The sequence below is a fragment of the Aplidium turbinatum genome, chromosome 9, assembly GCF_918807975.1.
Source record: "Aplidium turbinatum chromosome 9, kaAplTurb1.1, whole genome shotgun sequence".
Lineage (NCBI taxonomy): Eukaryota > Metazoa > Chordata > Ascidiacea > Aplousobranchia > Polyclinidae > Aplidium > Aplidium turbinatum.
In genome coordinates this window covers 4,010,096-4,031,308 of record NC_137480.1, presented here as the reverse complement: position 1 = coordinate 4,031,308, position 21,213 = coordinate 4,010,096, and the positions used below count along the sequence as shown (strand labels likewise).

The 21,213-nt window shown below is 37.2% G+C and overlaps 1 protein-coding gene across 1 annotated transcript in view; it reads left to right on the top strand.

The window, feature by feature from the left end:
* The window catches only part of LOC145777455 (tonsoku-like protein), a 51,813-nt gene that overhangs the window by 4,691 nt on the left and 25,909 nt on the right, over positions 1-21,213 (top strand). The window contains exon 5 of the mRNA XM_082588829.1: positions 2,650-2,865. Coding sequence (XP_082444955.1) covers positions 2,650-2,865 — 216 coding nt within the window. The remainder of the gene's footprint in view (positions 1-2,649; positions 2,866-21,213) is intronic.

The following is a 21,213-nucleotide window of genomic DNA, read 5'->3' as shown; positions in this document are numbered from 1 at the left end:
AGCCAATTTACACAAAATCAGGCCCTGTTCCAATACGGGCAATAGATATACACTGAGTACAGTCGGAATGGCCCGTTTCGGCGAGTCCGATTCGGCTAATCCGATTCGGCTAGTCCGATTCGGCGAGTTCCCTATTCGGCGAGAGCCTTTTTCGGCGAGTGCCCTATTCGGCGAGTTTTTGAAATTTTATTTTTGAAAGGGAATTATCGGGTACCGCAGCCTAACTGTTTTCACATCGTTTTAACGTCGCTGAACGTGCTTGAATTCGTCATGTCCGTTCAGTTGTTTTTAAGGTAGAAGCGACAAAACGCGAACGTTAAAACGTGTTTGTGACCGAAGTAAGTTATTGAGTTGAAAGAAATTTGGCACGGTCGCAACACCTTCAGAAAAATTTAAGATGTGAAGGGAAAATAAAAAAAAGAAAATGTTACAAAAAAAAAATCATGTTTATATCTATAAGTTAGTACTTTTGAATAGTTAAAATGATTAGTTTGAATCAACAAACGTGTGGCCTACAGCTTGGATTGAAAGGAAATTATCGGGTACCGTAGCCTAGTTATCCCTACCAGCAAAAATTTGTTCCAAGAACCCAGTTAGCCTAACAGTTCATTTTTACATTGTAGTAACAGAATGAAAAGACTAACCAAATGTGTGGCCTATCGTTTTAACGTCGCTAAACGTTGAAATCGTGTAGAAAAGAGAACTTTGATGACTAGGATACGTTGCAAGCCTTAAAGCAGCCGGCGGCCATCGCGGCAATAGCCGCTAAGTAGTGGTTGAATGACCGCCTGTGCTACCTCCTCCGTCGGCCACGTTTGGCCGCCGGTTTCTTCTAGCCAATTATTTAATTTCGCAATAGAATGATCGTGGATTAAATGTCGAAAATATGTAGTATCAAAAAGTGACGCAGAATTAGGTCAGCGCATCATAGTCGCCACTGTTGTATTGAATATATCCAGCTGCGATCACCAGCGCTGTAAGTCTTGTTTGCAATTTCCGATGTTTATTTTAACGAAGTGTTAATCCGAAGTGCTAATTTACATCGGCTGGCAATATTGTCGTTTTTATAGCGATTCAATGTTGTCGGATATTGAATCGTTGTTAAAACGGAGAACTAGGTTAGTTGACATCCGTGGGTAAAACACGTGTCTTCATAGTTGAGAACGCTGTGGGTTAGTGACTTCCACCCTCAATGGTGACATCATAACGGAATAAATGGTCAGGTTTTATGAAAGGCGGTATGCAGTTGAAACAATTTACTGAGCTGCAAGCAGTTAAAACAATTTAGGGTCGTTAGATGGTCCCGCAAATACCGGATTACAATCCTGATAAAGCATTTAATGCGTGGTACAACGATTCTATTGCAGGACGTCGCCCAGACTTCAACAACGCTAAGTGATCATTTTAACATTGTTGCAAGTTTAATGCTATTTACTTGTGCTATCGTTATTGTACAGTATTTTGGCCTCCAAGCACGCAGATTTGGCCGCCGAGAAGGAGCTCTCGGTAGGCCACGATGGCTGCCGGAAAAAAACACGAGTTTTAAGGCCTGCGTTGAAACTGAGAAACATTCACAGAAGTCCTTCGATACGTTGCATTTTTAAGATTATGCATTTTGAAGATAATGTATTCAGACGTTGAATCAATGCACAAATGAACTGTTAGGCTAAATGGGTTCTTGAAACAAATCGAAAGGCTTCTGTGAATGTTTCCCAGTTTCAACGTATCCTAGTCAGCAAAGTTCTCTTTTCTACACGATTTCAACGTTTAGCGACGTTAAAACGATGTAAAAACGGCAATTTCTGCTGGTCGGGATAACTAGGCTACGGTTCCCGATAATTTCCTTTCAATCCAAGCTGTAGGCCACACATTTGTTGATCCAAACTAATCATTTTAACTATTCAAAAGTACTAACTTATAGAGATTAAACATGATTTTTTTTTGTAACATTTTCTTTTTCATTTTCCCTTCATTTCTTAAATTTTTCTGAAGGTGTTGCGACCGTGCCAAATTTCTTTCAACTCAATAACTTACTTCGGTCACGAACACGTTTTAACGTTCGCGTTTTGTCGCTTCTACCTTTTTCTACACCTTTGCTGTGTTGACGTGAATTGTTTTTGATATCATGATCAAAAATAAAAACAACTGAACTGACATGACGAATTTAAGCACGTTTTAACGTTCGCGTTTTGTCGCTTCTACCTTTGCTATGTTGACGTGTATTGTTTTTCATATGATGGTCAGAAATAAAAACAACTCAACTGAACTGACATAACGAATTTTAATTTAATAGTTCAAACATTTTATTTTTATTCCTTTCTGCACGATTTCAACGTTTATTAGCAATTGTAATTATTATTGCCGTTAATTGTAATTGCCGTTATTAGCAAATGGCAATTATAATTAGGCTACGGTACCCGATAATTCCCTTTCAAAAATAAAATTTCAAAAACTCGCCGAATAGGGCACTCGCCGAAAAAGGCTCTCGCCGAATAGGGAACTCGCCGAATCGGATTAGCCGAATCGGACTCGCCGAATCGGACTCGCCGAATAGTAGCAGACCCGAGTACAGTATAGACATTTTTTTTATAAACAATTTAATGAGTCCCTTTTACAAGATCTTAAGACCTGATTTAAACTTTGCATTAGATCTTCTAGCATGTTGGAAAAAAGTTTAAGAATTGTTTCCATGCTTAAAGAAGAAGGAAGAGCTCCCCAGAAAGAGACAAATGCGATGAAGATCAGGAGCTTGATCAACCTTGGGATCTGTTACCATCATCTTTCTGGCATCGCAAACTCAAACGAAATGATTTCAGCCAATGAAAAAAGCAAAGAATGTTTTCAAAAAGCTGTTTACCTTGCAAAGTAAGTCGGTGTTGTTTGCTACCACCCAGTCAGGAAATCAGTCCCCTTTTTACATCGATCTAACGACTGCACCGGTTGGATCAATGTAAGAGGACTGATTTGTTACTGGGGAAAACAAGCGCTTTTTTATGACTTGATATACTTTGTTAATTGATATGTTATGCGTATTATGGACAAATGAAAATGGGATCAGTTGTTTTCCAACCAAGTAGCCTACTACTGTATCCCGTTGTATTGAACCGGAGTTTTCGCTTAAACCGTTTCGCTACTGTCAAATCTCCTGCCAGGTAGACAATGATGATGAAGCATTTGTTTCGTCATTGTTGCCTACGTGTTGTTTTCGCATTATATATTAGGGTGGGTCGCGAAATGGACTTTTTCACCAATTCGAAAACCTCAAATGGATATGTGAAAATAGGCCCGAAAAAATACTCCATGCCAAATCTGAGCTGATTTGGACCAGAAATAGCTTGCGAAGATGCATTTGAAATTTCCAAAAATATAGACTTTTGGGCGAAAATGGCATTTATTATTTTTTTATCCAGAACTTAAAAACAATTATTCTGTGATCAAATATTGGTGAAATGCATCTCCTTATACATTTTAGATCACACTATACCCTTTTCAAGGTCACCATTCACCTCATGATTATGTTAAAAACTACTTTAAAATGTGGAAAAATTGCTAAATTATGCAATATTGCATCATTCACAAAATTATACTGTAAGAGAGAGGTACCGGTAGTGTTAATGTAGACTGATTACAATGCTGTCAAAATTGAAAATAACCAGAAAAAATGCATGCCCGATCGTTGGTCCTTCTAGAGAGCTACCCTAGGCACAACTGCCAATATCTAAGGATATTTTGAAGAAAGTGAATCTCCTTAGGGAAAGATGCCTGGGGGATGGGGACGAAGAAGCTGTCCTTTCACAGATAATGTCAGATGTGAAATCAATTAACCTCAAAATCTGTACCAATATTCCACTAATTCCAGACAAGATTATGAAAACCAAATTGGTTAGGCTCCAGAATATGAAAATCTCAAAAGAAACCATCTCACCAAGAAAAAACGGACTAACTTTACTTCAAAAGGACACAATTGTGGATGTGATATAAAAGCTCATATCAAATGCAAGTGCCCAAAAGAGGATCAAATACCATTGATTGATCTGCATTTTGTGTGGGATCAGCGGTTAAGAGATAGTGGTTGTTCAAGTTCTCAAATTCAAAGTGTCGATCCAACTGGTACTGCAGCACTAAGAGAGCAAGTACGGAAACAAGCAAAGAAAGGATCTACATCCGCAGCTGCACATTTGCCAGTGACATTCAGGGAGACTGTACCAATACTGATGATACCGATGACTCGTTGTCAATTGTTTCCTCTGTTACGTCTTCATTTAGGGATGTTGTTGCTGATGTGCCAGAACTGTCAATGTCGAAAACGTATCAAGTTCTCGATTGGCTTCACAAAAGAAGATTTTTGAAAATACTGTACGCGAAAGTGAAAGATATGGTGTGTCCATTCGAGCAACAGCAGTGATATGTACCGCTCTCTTAGTTGATATCGGCATCGTTACGGAAGATGATACTTCACAAATAATTGATAAGAGTAAAATCCAAAGAGATAGGGAATATCTTAGAAATGAAAATGTGGATTGCAATTCCATCGCAGTGTGCCCGGCTTTGATCCAGGATGTGTATTTTGATGGCCGTAAAGATCAAACACTTGTTCCACGACCAGGAAGCAGCGGGGTCATTCCATTATATTTCAGGTCAAAATTAGAGAAAATGCCACCCACCCTCTCCGATTTGGTTGATTTTGACATATGTGAGAGATGGCAACCCACTAAGCTCAACAAAAAAATTTTTTTTGAAATTGGTCGAGGGGTTTTAAAGTTACACCATTTTCAATTTTAACCGCACGGTGGCAGTATTTCAGCTCCAATAAGTAAAAATGCCCCAATATCTGTTATACTGAAGCTAGGAAGTTGATGAAAATATGTAGAATACCATTTTGGGGGATGAGGAATCCAAATTTGCAAACAGAATATAAGAAAAACATGTAGTTTTGGAGTAATTTGATTATAAATATTTTTTGAGGTATATCTTTTGGGGAGAAATTTGCCCATGTAGCCGAAGAAAAAACAAACATTTTTTTTGGGGGGGATGTTAAGTTGGACTTATATTTTGATAAACACACTCCAATTTTGTTGTTCCATATTGTTCTTTGCCTGGACTGGTGGTCAAAATTCTTTCTAAAATTTTGAAAATTTTAAATGCTTTTTTAACACTTTACACTTTGAATTTTCGGCCACTAGTAGGATTTTAGAAGCTGAGCAGTCATTTTTTCATTTTGCGCCTTCATTTTTTGACAATAACTTTTTACCTTGAACGATTTTCGCACTGAAAACATCAGGATTGCACAGAAAAAAGATGCAAAAAAGGTAGATTCATGCTTATTTCACCTCAAATACTACTTTTTACCAATGAAGTGCCTCTCACTCACAGTACAAGCTGGCAAAACTCAACACAATAATGCACTAGGGCTGATGAGGCCTTCTTGCATAAATGAGTTTTAGTGTAGTACAAAGTGGCATTACTTGATTTTTGTGTACAGAAATATCCACTGTGTTTTCAATTTATCTTTGGAAATTTCCTTCACAATCACATCCTCAAGTCCTAATTTGAAGTTTGTTTTAAGTACCTTGTAGTACTTTCAGGGTTGGAAAAAATTATGATTTTTTTAAAAAAATCAAAAAAATCGGATTTTTTTGATTTAAATCGGATTTTTTTGATTTAAATCAGATTTTTTTGATTTTTTTTAGATAAAAAAGCGTCGAGTCTACTTGGGGGAAGAGATCATTTTAGTAAGATAGCAGAATCATTTTTAACCCCTTGATTGATTGAAAGGCTTTGCTTTGCAAGTGTTTAATCATTTTTATTATCATATTGTAGGCTAGCCTGTCTATTGCACATATTTTTAAGTAGGTGTGATATGTTGCTTTATACTAAATCACTATTGTGCATATCGAGATTGAGGTGAGTCTCAGACTGTCATCTCACTACACTAAGATCTTTCCTTACGTTTGAGCGCAAAACTCCCATCGTGACGTCACATTGCATGACAACATCTGTGTTGAATAAAAAGGAAAAATTCGCGCTAAAGTTTATGGCTCTACAAAATATCAATAGCTGTGGAATGGTAACATGTTTTTGAAAAAAGAAAGAAACACATTTTGCAAAATACTTCTATGATCTAAAAAGTACCAATCTTTTAAAACGGTTTTTAACCTGGACAGGCATTTTAAAAAAGGTCTAATAAAAATTTTAGCTCAAACTCTCACATTTGAAAACCCTGAGCCTCAATGCAGAATAGTGCAGCTTACCCTCTTTTGTATTAAAATGCTGAAACAATTTTTTGTCTGAGTTGAAATGCACAACTGAAACTCCGTATTATACTTAATTATCAGTATCTTAAATCACAGCTATACTTTGAGCTATTACATTGCTGCAACTTCAGACCAAGGCTCATCCTTTCTCATAAATGACAAGAGCAGTCACCCTGGCCATGTGCAATTATTCCCACCTACTAACGTTATTGTCCTTAACATCACAGATATATTATGATAGTACCATCCTTACTAAGTCACAGATCATTTTTCTGAATCGTTGATTGTACTTTTTTTTACCTAAAAAGCTCTAGCCTAATATACTATGTTGGAGCTGGTATACAAGTCCCAAGTGTGAACTGCCAAGTAAACTAAGTTGCCTTTCAAAACATGCATAGCCTATAGCCTTATGTATTTAAATATAACTTTTGTATGACAAAGAAGCAGTAAAACGTTTGTTGATGTATTTATTTTTATTTTAGCAAATAAAAAATCATTTGATTTTTTTAATTGATTTTTTTGATTTTTATTGTTTGATTTAAATCATGATTTAAATCAATGATTTAAATCATTTGATTTAAATCAGCCAACCCTGAGTACTTTGGTTCATTTTTTCAATTTTCTGATAAAAATTGGACAAATATGATGCTCTGGGTTTTTTTATGTTTTTTTTTAAGTGGGTTTTTTAAAAAAAACCACCCGGGTTTTTTTGGGTCGGGTAAAATACCGACAACCCTGGAAAACATGCATTTTACCAATTTAAGATCTAAGGAATTCATTTAAATTGCAATTAAAAATATGCTAAGATGAACATTTCAAATGGTAATTTAGATTTAAAGTTTTTCTTAATTTATTTTTGATACGCTAAGTTTGGGGGAATATTTCGGAGCGTTCAGAAAAAGATCCCAAAAAAATTTTTTTTTTCAAACAAAGCAATTGAAGTACAGTATAATATTTTCACGAAATTTGATTGATGTAAGTTTTGCATAAACCAAAATATTCAACTTAGAAAATATCAACCCATAATCCCATATATATCGAAAAAATGAAAATAATTGAAACATAACTGATGCTTTGTCACAATATTTGCAGGGTTCAGCCATATTATGGTCCATTTTTTTAAGAATTGTTTTATGTGTCAAACTACCAATGTTTTATTATTCAGCTGATATCACACAGCTAGTCTGATAAAGATTTTACTACCGTTTCTTATCAAACCAGCACCTGCACCCTTATCATTTCTGAACTAACTTTTCATTGAAGTAGAAAACTGCCTGGCTATGATGTTTTTATTATTCAGCAGGAAAGGAGTTGTTATACAGTTTGGTTTGGAAAAGAGGATATGCTGGATGCCACCCACTTCTGCACTTTTGAAACTAACTCCACCTTCTACATCCAATGGTTACATCCAATGGTAGAAGTTACACTTTTAGCTCGCAAGAACTGAACAAACTTGAAAAACTTTTTAACTAGACTGATGTGCAATTTGGTGTATTTTTTACTGCTTAATCCTCACTCAATAAGTTCTAAGCTGTACCTATGGGATTTAATTATACTTTTAACTTTTTTGATCATATGGATTGAAACAAATCACTGTCAGATGACAGACATTGCAATTTGCTGTTTCAAAAATGCCAAAACTTCATGTCAAAGAAATTGGAATTTTGCCAAACTGAGTATCAGTTTTAAACTGCAGTCCCTCTCAAAAAACAGATGGAACAACTAAAATAACTCATCATAAAGACATAATATGAACAGGTAACTAATTTCAGAAAAAAAAAATTTGAGTTTGGTCATGGCTACATGGCCAAAGCACCCCCCAAAGTTATCCCCCCCCAAATTTTTGAAACGTTGTTTTCATCTATAAATGATATATTTTCACCAATTTTGACAGGAAATTCAGATTCCTTGCCCCCAAAAATGGTATTCTACATATTTTGGTTGTTTTTTTAGCTATAAATTACGAGATATTAGCAAAACTTGAATTTTTGGGGGGCACGATGCCCCTGTCAGGTGGTGAATTTCAAACCCCCACAACTTCTAAACCACTTGGTCAATTTCAAAAATTTTTTTTTTGGTGTGCTCAGTTAATGATTGTGAACTTACTGCCAAAGTATGAAACATTTCCAAGAGTATTGGTTTTTTCATGACCTGAAATATAATGGAATGACCCAGCGGCAAGCACGTGGCCAAAGAAGAACATTATTCTGTAGTGAAACAGCCTGGTGGCAGGTACCTAACTTACTTCACTCCTCAAAGCGGACAGAGTAAGGACATTCAGCAATTCTTATCGGCTGCCCTAAAAGAAAAAAAAATGGCTGACCAGTTTGAAGTTCATTGGATGTGACTCAACAAATGTTAACGTTGGAATGCATGGCGGGGTTATCGCATTATAAGAAAAGCATTTGGACCATCGGCTTGTCTGGCTGATATGTATGCTGCACATGAATGAGTTGCCATTCCGGCATCCTTTTATCAAACTTGATGGAGAAACTACCGGTGATAGGTCAATAGGTCATTCAAAGGACCTATTGGGCAGCTTTGTAAGTCTGCTGAATACCTACCTGATATCAATTTCCAACCGATCGAGAATGCCCCACCTATTCGAGAACTACCTCAAGAGATTGTCTATGATTTATCGGATGATCAACGGTATCTGTATGATGTTTGTGCAGCTATTCGAAATGGATCTGTACCAGCTCGACTAGAGAGCATCAATATCTGCCTCTTAAACCATGCTCGATGGTTGACTTTGGCCTCCAGAGTTTGCCGGTTGTACGTTAGTGAACATGGTCGTGTTGGTAATGTGAAGGCCAACCTTGAGGCACTAGGGAGGGCCAAATTCTGTCGAAGCTTAGTTCAAGAGCCATTCATCCAATATCTGATTCGAAGAAGGATTTCATTTCATTTGTGCACCAAAGTGGCAGTTATGATGGAGCAACCATTGATGAATGAATTGACTGACTGCAGCCGAACTGCTTTCATAGATGCTTTTGCATAATATGTTTCTATGTAATTCAGCTTGAATGGTACAAAACTTCAAACAATTGAGAAAATGCTTTAAATGTGTGCTGCAATAAAGCATTTAATCAATTACTTTTAGCCTATACACACACTAGTATACAGTATAATACACTGCAGTATACAATACACGTTATTCCAATTGTATTCGTCATCATGCATATTTGGCGTTTTTTTTCACATTTTCAAACAAGTAGTTTTAAGACATAATCCTAGTTGAATTGGCCGTTAAAGGAGTACAATGACATCTAAATTGTATAAGGGCATGCATTTCATCAATATAGTGTGACAGAAAATTTTTTTTCAAGTTCTGGAGAAAAAATGGTAAATGGCATTTTTCCCGAAAAATCAGGATTTTTGGGAAATTTCAAATGCATTTTCGCAAGCCATTCCTAGACCAAATGAGCTCAGATTTGGCATGGAGTGTTTTTTTGGGCCTATTTTCAAATAACCATTTGAGGTTTTCGATTTGGTGAAAAAGTCCATTTCGCGACCCACCCTATTATATATACTGGTTCATTGTAGTGTTTATTCATTCGCTATTCAAGCTGTACTGAAGAGAGTTTAATACTTGAAATCTAGATATACAGCAATTCATGTTGTGTATAGAATGGAATTAAAAACGGATTTGGTGTTAGAAGTCTTGTCTCAGATTTCATAGAATTTAGACATACGAAGGCGAAGGCGATTCAACCGACATGCTCGATCTGTTTGTTATTTCAGGAATCCTTTTCTCAACAAAGTTATTAAAGTTTTTTTCATTCATCACCATCAACTAGTTTTGATTGTGCACTGTACAGGCCATGAATTAATCCTCATGTTGAGGGTGTGGCCTGTCTATTGTGAGCGAAGTCTTCCTCTCCACTCACCGTGTGGCCTGTCTGTCGAGAGTGAAGTTACATTTGCTATTTTAATAAAAACAACGTTTGATAATGTATATGTCAAGCCTTAAAGCAGCCGGCGGCCATCGCGGCCATGGCCGCTAAGTAGTGCTTGAATGACCGCCGGTGCTACCTCCTCCGTCGGCCAAGTTTGGCCGCAGGTTTCTTCTAGCCAATTCTTTAATTTCGCATTAGAATGATCGTGGGTTAAATGTTGAAAATATGTAGTATCAAAGAGTGACGCAGAATTAGGCCAGCGCATCATAGTTGCTACTACTGTTGTATTGAATATATCCAGCTGCGATCACCAGCGCTGTAAGTCTTGTTTGCAATTCCCGATGTTTATTTTAACGAAGTGTTAATCCGAAGTGCTAATTTACATCAGCTGGCAATATTGTCGTTTTTATAGCGATTCAATGTTGTCGCACATTGAATCGTTGTTAAAAAGGAGAACTAGGTTAGTTGACATCCGTGGGTAAAACACATGTCTTCATAGTTGAGAACGCTGTGGGTTAGTGACTTCACACCCTCAATGGTGACATCATAACGGAATAAATGGTCAGGTTTTATGAAAGGCGGTATGCAGTTGAAACAATTTACTGAGCTGCGAGCAGTTAAATCAATTTAGGGTCGTTAGATGGTCCCGCAATACCGGATTACAATCCCGATAAAGCATTTAATGCGTGGTACAACGATTCTATTGCAGGACGTCGCCCAGACTTCAACAACGCTAAGTGATCATTTTAACATTGAATTGCAAGTTTAATGCTATTTACTTGTGCTATCGTTATTGTACAGTATTTTGGCCTCCAAGCACGCAGATTTGGCCGCCGAGAAGGAGCTCTCGGTAGGCCACGATGGCTGCCGGAAAAAAACACGAGTTTTAAGGCCTGTATGTTTTATAAGTATGTTTTTAAAACCACTCAAAAGTTTGCTTTGAAAGGCGTTTTTTCGTAAGTAGAAACTACTCACGCAATGTTGCTTTTCTATACCAGGTCTTGTGGTATGAGGGTTCATACTAGAACATTAATCTTGTTGTGTTCACCAACTATTGCTCAGCTTTTGATTTGGAAACTTGACGTTTTGCCTTTATCACTTTATAAAAAAAAACGTTTTTTAAAATTATAACTCGTATACGTTTTTTATAAAAAAAAAACTAAACAAAAACGATGACGCACAACTAAGCATACCAAGCAGAAGGTACTGAGATAGGTTGCTAGAACGTTTTTTTTTCAATTTTCGCCGTTTATGCTTTGACTTGGGAATTGTGTTCGGAAAGCGATAGTGCAGTGGTTCTTAACCTTTACTAACCTGCCGAATCCTTACGCTAATCTGCAAGCTTTCGTTGAACCCCAAATTTTCGCCTAATCACAAAAACAAGAATCTAGTAGTAGCCTAATACATTACTGTATTAATAAGACTTTTGCTGAAAATTGAATGAGGCTGTTCACCAGGCATTAAATTAAATAATAGGAGATGTTCTACTGGTGCAAATTGAGCTAAACTATCACAAGATGTATACAGTGACAATTTGCTTTTATTCCGACGTTTCGTCAATCAGACACGACTGACTTCTTCAGGGGCTAGATCAGGTAGTGACTACCTGTCTAGCATGGCAAAACACAGGACCATGTTGTTGAAACCAACTAAACACGCAAAATGAAAAATTCAACTCTAGACAAAATTATCGCGCGCAAAGTTTGAATTAAGTTAGAAAAAAAGGAAAGATTTTAATTTTAATAATGATTGACGAAACGTCGGAATAAAAGCAAATTATCACTGTATACATCTTGTGATGGTTTAGCTCAATTTGCACCAGTAGAACATCTCCTATTATTTAATAAGACTTTTGTTGTTGTTTTTCTGAGACTGTCACAATCAAGGTGCAAATGCCTCGCGATGGCTTGCTTTGTATCTTCAACAAGCGTGTTGTTTTCATTATGGAATTCTTGAGCGGTATGTTATTCTCGGTCAATGACCAGTAGTAACCTCTAATTGTGAAGTCGTTGTTCTGCAACGTAATTCTAGATTATTCTGTATCTGGAACGTTCTGTTGTTTTCACAATTGCCAATATCGTTTGTCATGATGTCACAAGGATGTTTACGAATGGACCTCTGATTACGAAATCGTTATTATGTAAGAATCTTCTTGCGAACGTGACCTTCTATAAGCTTCTGCTTGTTGACATTTAAATGCTACGTGACCGAACGATGGTTCTTTATGATGTAATCTTCTCGAAGTTATTGGACTGAACAGCCAACTATAAATAGTGGTGTAGTTTGTGTAATGTTTATTCTGAGATTATGATGATGATTATTATGGTGTTTATTATGAGTTGATTATGAGAGTTGTGCTATGAGTTGTGGATGGGTAGTTGATGCAGAAATTAAAGTTATTTGAGAAGCCGTTCGTTAAAGTTCTTCAAGAAGTCAGATTATCATTTCGCTAGTAGAATTATTCGACATTTAATTGACTGCTTTTCGGTTTGACCCATTAAACTACGTCATTGAACCTTTCCAAGTCTTTTTCCTGGTAAGAGATAGAAAGGATTCGTGGCATTCTGGGGGCTCGTCCGGGATATACCGAAAAAATTTAACCGAAAAAGCGAAGAATACCGAAGATTTATTGAAAGAATAATAAATTAATGTCAAGATGGCGGATACTGTCAAACATGAGATGATTGAAGACTTAGGGAGCATGGCTGAACGAATGGGGCTGACTGGTAATGAGAAGTCTCAGTTTGTGATGGAAGAGTATCACAAGATAATGGACCAAAAAGCTCAGCGAGAAGCTGACGAAAGAGAAGATAGAAGAGCTGCTCGTGAAATAAGGAAAGCAGAACTTGAAGCTGAAGAAAAGCGAGCACAATTTGAAGCTGAAGCAGAGGAGAAGCGGGCGCAGCGCGAAGCTGAAGAAACACAAGCTCAACGAGAAGCTGAAGCTGAAGAAAAACAAGCTCAGCGCGAAGCTGAAGAAAAACAAGCTCAACGAGAAGCTGAAGCTGAAGAAAAACAAGCTCAACGAGAAGCTGAAGAGAAACAAGCGCAGCGCGAAGTAGAAGCTGAAGAAAGAAGAGCGCAATATGAATTGGAAAAGTTAAAACTTGAATTAGAAAGACAAAAGCTGGACATTGGTGAGCGATCTAATTCTAGTAATGATAATGCTCGAGATGTTATTGTGGCGCAAGTTAGACGTCCAGATTTGCCATCATTTGTTGAAGAAAAAGATGAGTTGGATAGTTATCTGTTAAGATTTGAAAGATATGCTACAATAGCCAAATTGGAGAAGTCGACGTGGGCTACCCAGCTAAGCATGTTATTATCGGGACAAGCTCTTGATGTATATTCAAGACTTTCGCAAGAAGAAGCCATGAACTACGACAGATTGAAGTTAGCTCTGTTAAAGCGATACAATTTTACCGAGCATGGATACCGTCAAAGATTCCGTGAGGCAAAGCCTGAACGACACGAAAGTCCAGGTCAATTTATTGAACGTTTGAGAAACCTTTTGTTAAAATGGTTTGAACTTTCGGGGGCCGAACAATCATTGGACGGATTGGCAAACCTTATAGTTAAGGAACAATTCACAGATTCATGTTCAAAAGATCTGTCTGTTTATTTAATGGAGAGAAGTCCAAAGAATCTAGAAGAAATAGCCAGTGTGGCAGAACAGTACTTAGTTGCTCATGATGAAAAGTTGTCGAGTGAAGAAACGTTGTCATGCGATAATGACGAAGAGCAAACAAATAATTTTAAAGGAGGTGCGGTTCCAAGAGAAGTACGTTGTTTTAATTGTAATGGCTTAGGTCATAAGTCTGTTAACTGCCGGAAGAAGACTAACAGAAATCATCAGGAATCGAGGAAGTGGTGCAATCGTTGCAATAGGCAAGGACACGAAGCGAAGGAATGCAAGGACAAGTCGTTGTCCCGATCCAATCAGTCTAGAAAAGATGAAGACACGGACGTTTATCGATGCGGTTGTGCGTTAATGATTCCTAAACCAACGCTTGACGAGGAGAATCCGGATGAAGATGTTTGCGGAAAAATAATACCTGAAGATCACCTGCCAGTAGTGGATGGAAAAGTTGGAGACAAAAAGGTAAAAGTTTTACGTGATTCTGGTTCTACTGGTATAATAGTGAGGAGAGATTTGGTTAAAGACAGTCAATTAACGGGAAAAACTGGCCATGTGACAAAAATAGATACCACTTCAATCCAAGGACCGTTAGCGATGATATCTATCGAAACTCCGTATTGTAGTGGGACTGTGAAAGCGTTATGTTTACAAAACTCTTTAGTTGATCTGATAATCGGAAATGTTTTTGAGAGAGATTCTGAAATTACTTGTTATTCTTGTGGCAAGAATGGTCACTTTGCTCGAGATTGTTCTGCAGATAATCAGCAACGATCTCACGATGACGGATATTACGAGCGCGAAGAACCGAGGAGAAGAGGCAGGCGACGACCATTTGGAGTTTGCTATAGATGCGGTAGACGCGGACATTTCGCCAGGGAGTGCGTTGCTGACGGCGGACATTCGGAAAACAGACGTTGCCGTGACAACCATTGCTACCGATGTGGGGAGATTGGACACATAGCCAGGAGCTGCCCTTTTGATGAAAAGGCTTGCTACAATTGTCATAAAGAAGGTCATCTCGCCAAGGACTGTCCGGAGAGGAGGTGTTTCCGATGTAGGAAAATGGGTCATCTTGCTCGCCGATGCACTGAAGACATTGAGGACGTTGGAGACTTTCGCAGAAAACGTGACTATTGTTTTAAGAAAAGCTATCGTTGGTAGATCATGCAACGATAGACTTATGAGAACTGATTATTGAGTAATTAATTGTTTTATGGTGTGTTTTGTATTGATTGTGTTGTTATATTGTTTGCAACAATATTCTAAGGGGGGGCGTATGTCACAATCAAGGTGCAAATGCCTCGCGATGGCTTGCTTTGTATCTTCAACAAGCGTGTTGTTTTCATTATGGAATTCTTGAGCGGTATGTTATTATCGGTCAATGACCAGTAGTAACCTCTAATTGTGAAGTCGTTGTTCTGCAACGTAATTCTAGATTATTCTGTATCTGGAACGTTCTGTTGTTTTCACAATTGCCAATATCGTTTGTCATGATGTCACAAGGATGTTTACGAATGGACCTCTGATTACGAAATCGTTATTATGTAAGAATCTTCTTGCGAACGTGACCTTCTATAAGCTTCTGCTTGTTGACATTTAAATGCTACGTGACCGAACGATGGTTCTTTATGATGTAATCTTCTCGAAGTTATTGGACTGAACAGCCAACTATAAATAGTGGTGTAGTTTGTGTAATGTTTATTCTGAGATTATGATGATGATTATTATGGTGTTTATTATGAGTTGATTATGAGAGTTGTGCTATGAGTTGTGGATGGGTAGTTGATGCAGAAATTAAAGTTATTTGAGAAGCCGTTCGTTAAAGTTCTTCAAGAAGTCAGATTATCATTTCGCTAGTAGAATTATTCGACATTTAATTGACTGCTTTTCGGTTTGACCCATTAAACTACTAGGGTGGAGTGAAAAAATTTTTTTTTTCCAAATCAAAAAACATGGGGTCTGCATACAGGCCAAATGACCCAAAACGGCTTTTAAAAGCATTTTTTAGGGGTAGCTGTCAATATTGGCAGTGCTACCACCACCTGGTGGCCACGAGCGAGCAAAAATTTTCAAATACGCCATAACTTTTGATACAAACATGCTAGAAGGTTGGTTTTGGTGTCTATAGATGCAGAATACATATGTTTATATCTGCTCTAAGAGACATGTTTTCTTTAAAATGCTTATAAATTAAGTTATTTGCAAAAAATGATTTTTTGTATTAAACTTTAATGAAAAAGTATAACTTTTATTTTAGCTGCCTCTGTAATAGCAACCGTCACTCTGAAAGACCATTGTATTATAACAAATGAAGAAACCACGTTTGTTATAGACCAGGGCTACTCAACTAATGTTAGCAAAGGTCCATTTTGACAAGTTGAATATTTTTGCAGTCCGGTGAATATTTCATATGCAACCACGAAAATTAAACAACCAGTAGCCTGCGAGCACCGAAACACTTTTCAGGTAGTGTGTAACACGACTTGGATTTTTGTCTGACACAAACAAATAAAAAAGGAAAAAATGTATTGTGTTTCTTTGTAGTGTAGCTGTGTGGATCGCACATCAGAGAAGACGGCAAAGTGTTGGGTGGTCTGGGGGCGAAGCCCGAAGACCCTTGGGTAATCACAAAAAATTGCTTTTCCCTAATGGAAATCTGTTTAAAGAGGCCCTAAAATGTGGCAATGAGGTTATTCTTCCAGAAGCCCGAATTCCACCTTCAACACCCAGAAGGTCCGGATTCGGACCGCAGTCCGCCAGTTGAGTAGCCCTGTTATAGACCGTTGCAAGTTGCGAAGAAAACGAGCTAAATAATAATAATAATGTTAGTTTTTATATAGCGCTGTATCCATCGCAGAATGCGTTGCTCTACAGCGCTTTACAAAGCAGACAGTGTCAATACAGAGAATAAATGAGTAAGAACGATGATGAGTTGTATTCAAAAGTCGATGAAATATATGTAGATGGAAGGAACGATTCAACTCAAAGTGTTACCCAAATTAACAGCAAATATTATTGCAATTCTGTGCTTGAAGAGCATTATGAAATAGTAGGGGAACCTGGTGAGTTCTACTTGTCTCATGTAATTCTTGAAGATAGAAAGGGCATCAGTATTGCAAAAGTGCTTCATGATGAATTGAAAGGAACTGTTCTCTTGGATCATCTTTGCGTGATAGGTAGCGATGGCACAGCATCCATGACGGGAGTCGGGAGCCCATCGAAGGGCAATTGACTGCTTGGAACAATTAATAGGTAGGCCATTTGTTTGCTCCATTGCAAGGAGCTTCCTTTGCCTCATGTTTTTATGGAAATTGATGGCACAACCAAGGGGCCTGATTCCTTTTCTGGAAATATTGGGAAATACTTATCTGGTTATGTTTCAGACTGGAAAATAGGCCCATCCCATAACAATCTCTAGTGTTAATTTTCCAGAATTACCAAATGCTATTGTGGATGATCTCAGTTCTGCTCAGTATTATTCATACAGAATATGTTGGGCGGCAACTTCTTGCATTATTAGAAGTCGGTGGGCTGTGTCACTCAAGATGGCTAACTTTGGCGTGTAGGATCTTAAGGTTTTATGTTTCTGTATCAACGCCATCTCAAAACCTTGTCATTATTGTAGAATTTTGCATAAAGGTTTATTTCCCCTCTTGGTTTGTAATTAAACACAAACATTCGATATCTGACAATGCCAAAAATTTCTACAACATGATTAGAAGCATAATGACCTTTCCAAACTCAAAAGTACAGAAGATTGCTCTGAAAACTCTGCAACGAAATGCTTTCTTCGCGAATCCTTAAAATAAATTAATTGGTATGCTTGGAGACGAAAATACCAAAAGAATAGCCATCAATAAAATAGATGCTTTGCATGGTAATACAACATCAGCCGTAATCTTTGATTCAGACAACTTTGATGGTGGGGCATTGGAGCAATCAGATAGTGAGGAGAATGAACAATCAGACACGCCTGCTTCTACAGCTACTGTCAGGAAGTTCATGATTCCCAAGTTAAACGTTAGTGCAAAATGTTACTACAAACCAGTAAACATGAATGTGTTGGAGCTGACAGAACCACCCATTCTAAGAAGCTTATCTAATAGCGACATGATGACTTTCCATGGCTCGGTTATAACAAGGATGATTCATACGAAAGGGTGTTCTCCTAACGTCATCAATGTCGCTGTCATATTCAAGTTGTTACTGAAGCAAGTGCATCTGTTTGGGGTTTTGGTCAACGTGATGAAATGATTGGTCAAAAACTGAATCAAGAAAACTAATGAAAAGATATGACACGAAACAACAATTTTCCTGTTGACGAAAGTAATGAATAATTTGATTTGATTATGAATGATAATACGAACATGAACAACAAAATTGATGTAAATTAAATAGGTAATTAATAGTAAATTGCTTTTGGTAACTTGGTAAGCTAATGTTAAGAATATTGCTATCACAGTAAATTAGTAAACTATATTGTGAGAATCTAAAATGTCATTGATTTAAATAATTTGAATTTGATTGAAATTTAAAATGCCATTAATTGCCAATTGAATAATAGGCTATTGGGTTTATGATCAAATACAATTTGACACTGATTACAAAAAGAATGTTGAATTGAAAAAGTTTTAATTCATTATATAAAACTCAACACTAGTCAACATGTATATACATATATATTACATTTTCTACACATGCAACATTATACCATCATACCAGGGCCTTACACTACAGTACATAGTAAATTCCAATTACAAATGATCAGTAAAATTCGTCAAAATCATTTTTTGCACATAACTTAATTTATAAGCATTTTAAAGAAAACATGTCTCTTAGAGCAGATATAAACATATGTATTCTGCATCTATAGACACCAAAACCAACCTTCTAGCATGTTTGTATCAAAAGTTATGGCGTATTTGAGAATTTTTGCTCGCTCGTGGCCACCAGGTGGTGGTAGCGCTGCCAATATTGACAGCTACCCCCAAAAAATGCTTTTAAAAGCCGTTTTGGGTCATTTGGCCTGTATGCAGACCCCATGTTTTTTGATTTGGAAAAAAAAAATTTTTTCACTCCACCCTATTAAACTACGTCATTGAACCTTTCCAAGTCTTTTTCCTGGTAAGAGATAGAAAGAAATCGTGACAGAGACCAATAGTGAGATTCGAGGCTTTGTCTCGGAAACAGCAATTCTCATGTCACTTTCGTATGCAAGCCGGTTTCGTTTTTCTGTTTTAACATCCACACGAATAGAAAACACATGCTCGCATAAATAAATAGTTATGAATGGCAAGAGAACTTCAAGGGCAACTTTTGCAATAAGAGGATAACTTTCAATTTGTTGGCACCTGTCTTCGTGCTTACTTTTATCATTCTTTGTTATTATATATGTTACATTAAAAAAGGTTATATTTAAAAAGGTGTGGCAATCATGCGCCTTTCTTTTTTCTAGCATAAGTATTTGTGTCTTAATACAGTGAAGAAAAAAAAAAAATGTAGGCCTACCGGTCCGATACTGACTGATGGCTGACTACTGAACACTACCTCCAGTCAATACAAAGCCTTAACCAGTGGTTCTTAACCAGGGTTCGATCGAACCCCTGGGGTTCGACGAAGCTGTTTCAGGGGTTCGGCGCGAACGTCCTCTGAAACATTAACACACGGCCTACTGAATGGTATATCAGCGAATATTTTTGGAAAATATTGTCCAGCCGAAACTTAATTGTGGCTTACTTGATGGTTAATAAACATCTGTGTGTTTGACACGTGATGTAATGGTGCCATCTGCATTCTGCATGTAACACAGAGTGCAAAAATATATACTGTATTATTACGTAACATTGTAAAGAAAAACGGTAAGAAAAACTTTATTTTCTCAAAACATATGATTTTCCTCACGTTTGCTTTTTGCATGTTAGTTCTATTTTCAATTTCTAAGGAAATTCTTATTTGTAAGGAAATCGAAGAAAATTTTTTAGCCTACGCTTACTTTACTGTATTTGTACTTTTTGTAGGCAGGTTTGTTTAAGGCTTTTATTGACTGAAGGTAGTGTTCAGTAGTCAGCCATTAGTCAGTATCGCACCGGTAGGCCTACATTTTTTTTCTTCACTGTATTAAGACACAGATACTTATGCTAGAAAAAAAAAGGCTCATGATTGCCACATTTTTTTAAATATAACACATTTAATAACAAAGAATGATAAAAGTAAGCACGAAGACAGGTGCCAACAAATTGAAAGTTATCCTCTTATTACAAAAGTTGCCCTTGAAGTTCTCATGCCATTCGTAACCATGCGTTTTCTATTCGTGTGGATGTTAAAACAGAAAAACGAAACCGGCTTGCATACGAAAGTGACATGAGAATTGCTGTTTCCGAGACAAAGCCTCGAATCTCACTATTGGTCACAGAAAAACAACAACAGAAGTCTTGTTAATACAGTAATACAGTACAGTAATACAGTAATGCATTACTACTCAATGTGGTAGATTTTTGTTTTTGTGATTCCGCGAAAATTTGGGGTTCAATGAAACCTTGCAGATTAGCGTAAGGGTTCGGCAGGTTAGTAAAGGTTAAGAACCACTGCCTTAAGCAAACCTGCCTACAAAAAAGTACAAATATATACAGTAAAGTAAGCGTAGGCTAAAAAAATTTCTTCGATTTCCTTACAAATAAGAATTTCCTTAGAAATTGAAAATAGAACTAACATGCAAAAAGCAAACGTGAGGAAATTCATGTGTTTTGAGAAAATCAAGTTTTTCTTACCGATCGTTTTTACAATGTTACGTAATAATACACTAAATACAGTATATATTTTTGCATTTTGTGTTACATGCAGATGCAGATGGCACCATTACATCACGCGTCAAACACACAGATGTTTATTAACCATCGCGCCGAACCCCTGAAACAGCTTCGTCGAACCCCAGGGGTTCGATCGAACCCTGGTTTAGAACCACTGCTATAGTGTAATCCGCTATTACGACAGCGAGCTCGCAGCATCAGGCTAAAAAAGGTTGTAAAAATCTACATTGTGAAGTAAGCCACGATCATGCTGCTAAAAGCGAATCTCAATCGACGCTTTGATTATTTTTGAATAACTATTATGACTGTAAATGAGCACAGTCTTCAGGAATCGCAACATGACAATAAAGACCAAAATTAAAGTTTTAAAAGCATATGTAGAATCAATTCTAACCTACGGATGTGAATGCTGGACAATAAGTAAAGATATAAAAAAAAGACTAGAGGCTGCTGAGATGTGGTTTCTCAGAAGGATGTTGAGGATATCTTGGACTGAAAAGAAGAGTAATGACGAAGTTATGAAATTGGCAAATGCAGAAAGGAGATTAATAACAACAGTTAGAAGGCGCCAGATGCAATTTGTAGGTCATATTCACAGACGGATGGAGATTTGG